A 4,479-nucleotide genomic window follows, 5' to 3' on the forward strand; every position below is an offset into this window, starting at 1 on the left:
GCCCAGTGACTTAGTCACAGTCTCCCTTCACAGTCACATCACCTCAGCCCTGTGCATCCGCTTCCTGATTTGAGACGAGCACCGTCACCCAGTTTTATTTAACTTTTTTCTATCCAGCGTTTGCAATCCCGTGTAAATTGTCCTGGTCTAACGTGACAGTCGTTATCCTGCCAGTGAGGGAGACCCTGAACTGTACAGGCCCATCCCACACTTATGCATTTCAACAATGAAATGATGGACCCTCACTGGCCAAATGCATAGAGTAACAAGCATAATCAGATTTCATTATTTATTTAGAGATGAATAAAACCATATTACTGTACATACCAAGTCTTGGACATTCTCTAGTTTAACTGTTGTAGCAACATATGGTTTTTGGACTAGTTTTTTCTTTTTTTTTTGAGGGGGGGGGGGGGGGTTAACCTTCTAGTATCTACATTCTACTCAGGGCAGCCTCAGCTTGCACACATTTGCAGAAAAGCAGGTCAGGGATAATTTTTAGATTTTTCACCTTGGTACTGTGTAAGCAGGTTAGCAAGGACACATTATTTTTAAGAGACAATGATGCATGTTTAACAATAAGTGTTCAAGAAATACAACAAGCATCATCTCTAGTGATCTAAAAACAAAAAAAACAAAAAACCACAGTCCTGTATGGTGTAAAGAAACATACCACTAACACACGAAACTGCCACTATTGCATGCTGCTGCGGCGCCTCTGCCCCTTTCCCCACCCCATTCAGTTTTCCCATTTGCAGGGCCTGCCACAGTAGCATTTAGAGTTGACTTGATTGAATCTCTTTGGCAGGGATAATATATCTGAGTGTCCACACAATATAGCAGATAGGCGAGGTCTGCCAGGTCACCAATTAAGTCAGACAGATCAGGAAATATATCCATTAGCATACGGTTAGAGTTCATTCTCTCGAGATGCTCCTCATACATCTTACAAACACCCTCCATACATTAGATTTACTGATTCATAGTCGGCATAAATCCTGCCTTCTGGTGGGCAGAATGAGTAGGATTGTAAGAGACGGCTACCACATTCTCAGCACTGGGCACCCAACAGTAATCCTGACCAGAAGTAAATAGTTTATAAAAGAGGATTGGGCCATGTCAGGAACTATTTGATGAACGGTACACTTCTGCATGACAGTTTGTGCTGCAGCCCTGTGCAAACTAATAAGAGTAAAGCAGTGATAGGAGCATAATAAATACTAAAATACGTGACCACAATAGAATGAGGGTACTAGCACCAAAACATGTAATATAATTAATGTAGAAGAATTCAAGGAAACATCCCATATAATGTTTTTAATTCAGCACAAATAAAATCATATTAAATTTAACAAGGCCTGATACACTCCATTATGTTACTGGACCCTAATAAAAAAAAAAAGGAGAATGCTCTACGGCAGCAGTGCACAAACTGGAGGGTGGGACCCCATGGCGGCAGGTTGAATTTCTAGGGGGGGAGGGGGGGTTACGGGCGGTTAGAGGCCCCACGCCAAGTAATTGGGGAGGGGGGCGCGAACGCTGCGGCTCCCAGGCAGGAGGGTGCAGCTCAAAAAGTTTGCGCACCCCATCTCTACTGAACGGGCGTTACCGGCTTCACTTCTATACTAGAAGTGTCTGTTTTGTAGACATGAGAAAAGTGAGGTAAATTGTGCAATCAATATTTCTAACCACTCACCAACACAGATTTTTGAGGGGTGGAGGGGGGGGGGGGGGGGGGGAGAGACAGAGGAAAGCAAATAGAGTTAAGGCAAAACTTCACTGGTCCAACCAAAATAGCTATATAAAGATGAATCTATTACATTGATGCTGTGCAAAAATCACTTATTTTGATAAAGTTCAAAGACCATTTATGTCTCAGGCTTTCTGCAAACTATGGCTAGTGCCATTGTCTGCAATAAAACCTGGCTGCTGATTATTGCAGGCCACGCAACTGTTCTAAAGCTCCTGCCATCAAGGGTTAAATACACGAACGCATGACAAGTAAAAATTGGCGTGGTTTACCAAAATGTGCATTTCTAAAACTAGCAGATCCCTAATTTGTTAAGGCAAATGTTGAGATGGCAGAAGTTTGAAACCTGCCCAAACATTTTAATGTAGCTGAAGTCATTACATAAGCAGTGCCAATGCACATAAAATTGGGTGATTTTATACAATGCAGGTTTTCTGAAGGTGTAGTCCCACATAGGATCAAAGCCAATTAAGGGCAGTATTATTTTTAATTGGAGGTCCTAAAGAAAACAAAATATAAATCATTTAAAGCATAAAGATTTCTCAATCACCTCTGAAAATTAGTAACAGGTCCATTAATTTACAACATTGACCCTGAATGGATGTACTCCAATCAATTTTTCTGCTCCACATCAATGGTAACATTGATGTGGAGCAAATGACCATAGTGGAAGGGGCCAGAATAAAAAAAGAGAGATCAGGGCAGTAAACCCCACCCTAGACTTTATGCAACAATTGTTCACAAAAACGTGCTTAGGACAAGCTTTCAAAAAAGGTTTTCTAAATACGCGTTTGCATATTTACTGCGTCAATCTAGTGTTGTACTACCAACATTAAAGCAGCAAGGAGATCGATATATCCATCTATACATCTATCTATATATCCATCTATTTATTTTCCCTGTGGATTCATCTGAGCTAGGGTAATACCAAATTCCCACAATAACGAGAAAAATATTTATCAACAGGAAACCAGATATTTTAATTTGAAAACGTTCAGAATAACTTTAAAAAAAAAAAAAAATACCTTTCCAATGACTAATAGTTATGACAAGTTTTTTTTGACTGTAATCACATTTTAAAATAAATCACCATTACTGCCCTTTATTCGTGATCAGAGATCAGGATCGGTACGAGATGGAGGAAAACAAGGCAAAGCGGTGCCAAGATGCGGTTTACATTGGCAGCATAGTTGCCTTTTAAAGCTTCATTTCATGTACCCAAATGTTCAAGGACATCCAGGGCCGACTGATCTTAATATCACAATTAAAAAAAAGAATATTGAAAATGATCATGATATTACCATCATATTGCTATATGGCCTATTTTACCTGGAGCTGATCTGCGCTATAGCACTAGGAACCCATTTTTCAGTAAATATTGAAGAAAGTATAACATGGTCACATGGGCTGTCCTTTCCTGTTTTGGCTGTTGGCCAAATGGATTAACAGAAAAGGACAAACATTTGCAAAAAAATATATATAAAAAAAATCAAGTACAATGCCTGGAACTGGGAGTCACTGGAGATGAATATTGCAGGTCATCTCCAGGGAACTGGTTCAGCATTTGTTAAGAAAATATATTTAAAAAAAAAAAAAAGAGAGAGAAAAGGAAGGAAGTGTGGGGGAAAGGAGAGGGAGGAATTGCTGCTTTAATGTTTGTTCTCTTAAGCTCTATGTGGGATTGCTCTTAGAAATGGTTCTTCTAAATTTGGACATTCCATTTTGGCTCTAAATCTAGTACCCCTACCTTAACATGACCACTGTTTAGAACTATCCTCTGTTGAAGCTTAATTGTATTATGAGAACACAATTAAGGTTCACGCTACATTTTCATAGAAAAAAGAATGTTAAGAGACATACTGATGAGTATAAACTGCTCATATTTAACCATTCATAAAAGTGCAATAAGTGTTCAAGTACAGTAGGGTGTGTAGTTTAGCAAGCTGTACAGTAACAGCTGTGTGTGGTGGGGGGTCATCTCTTCCCTCTCCTGGGGTCTCTTCCATTGCTTATAGGAGCCACCACTGGTTGGTTAAGGTTAGCTCGTGGTCCACTTGTCTGTGGATTTCCAGGTACACGCCCATTGGTTCTTCCATTGCTGCCATATGTCGGTGTATGATTACTAGAGTAAGATGAGCCCACTGATCCAAGCCCAGCATGTGGTCCATTACCTGCATTAAACAGACCAAAAAAAAATAATTATATTTTAAAAGAGATTCCAGAATCACCATCGTATGATCACTTGCGTAGCATTTCAGTGATCACATCAGGCTCCGATGGCCAGTGATGTAAAGATAGCAAGAGAAAATCTTCCTCCCTCCTGAAGGTGTTACTAGCTCTCAGGATGCCCACTAGGGCTGAGTTTATAGTGGCGTAGTGCTTGCTGATGCACGCTGAGCATACATTCAGAGACCCATTATGTGTTATGGTGCCAATCTGAGTGAAAGCTTCCGCTTGCGTGCTCACGCTTGCTGAAGCTCGCTCAGCTTCCAGCTACAGGCAAATCTGTGTTTCTGTGCTTGCTGGAGAGGAGGTGTGATCACGTGACCGCACAGCCTCCAATCAGAGCGCAGCTCAGAAATGAGCTTAGACCCGAGAGCGGCCATTGTTCCCTGATCTGACTGATCCTTACCCAATAAATACATTCAAAAACCAGCACAGTTTTTGACCCCCCCAACACACACACACAGTGACACAGTGACACACAGTGACACACACAGTGACACACA

The 4,479-nt window shown here is 40.9% G+C and overlaps 1 protein-coding gene across 1 annotated transcript in view; it reads right to left on the reverse strand.

Annotated features, from left to right (window-relative positions):
• Window positions 1-644: 644 nt before the first annotated feature.
• NABP1 (nucleic acid binding protein 1) overlaps window positions 645-4,479 on the reverse strand; it is a 43,758-nt gene continuing 39,923 nt past the window's right edge. Inside the window, exon 6 of the mRNA XM_075608348.1 lies at window positions 645-3,921. Within this exon, the coding sequence (XP_075464463.1) occupies window positions 3,725-3,921 (197 nt within the window). The 3' untranslated portion in view covers window positions 645-3,724. The remainder of the gene's footprint in view (window positions 3,922-4,479) is intronic.

Source organism: Ascaphus truei, chromosome 7 (genome assembly GCF_040206685.1).
Source record: "Ascaphus truei isolate aAscTru1 chromosome 7, aAscTru1.hap1, whole genome shotgun sequence".
Lineage (NCBI taxonomy): Eukaryota > Metazoa > Chordata > Amphibia > Anura > Ascaphidae > Ascaphus > Ascaphus truei.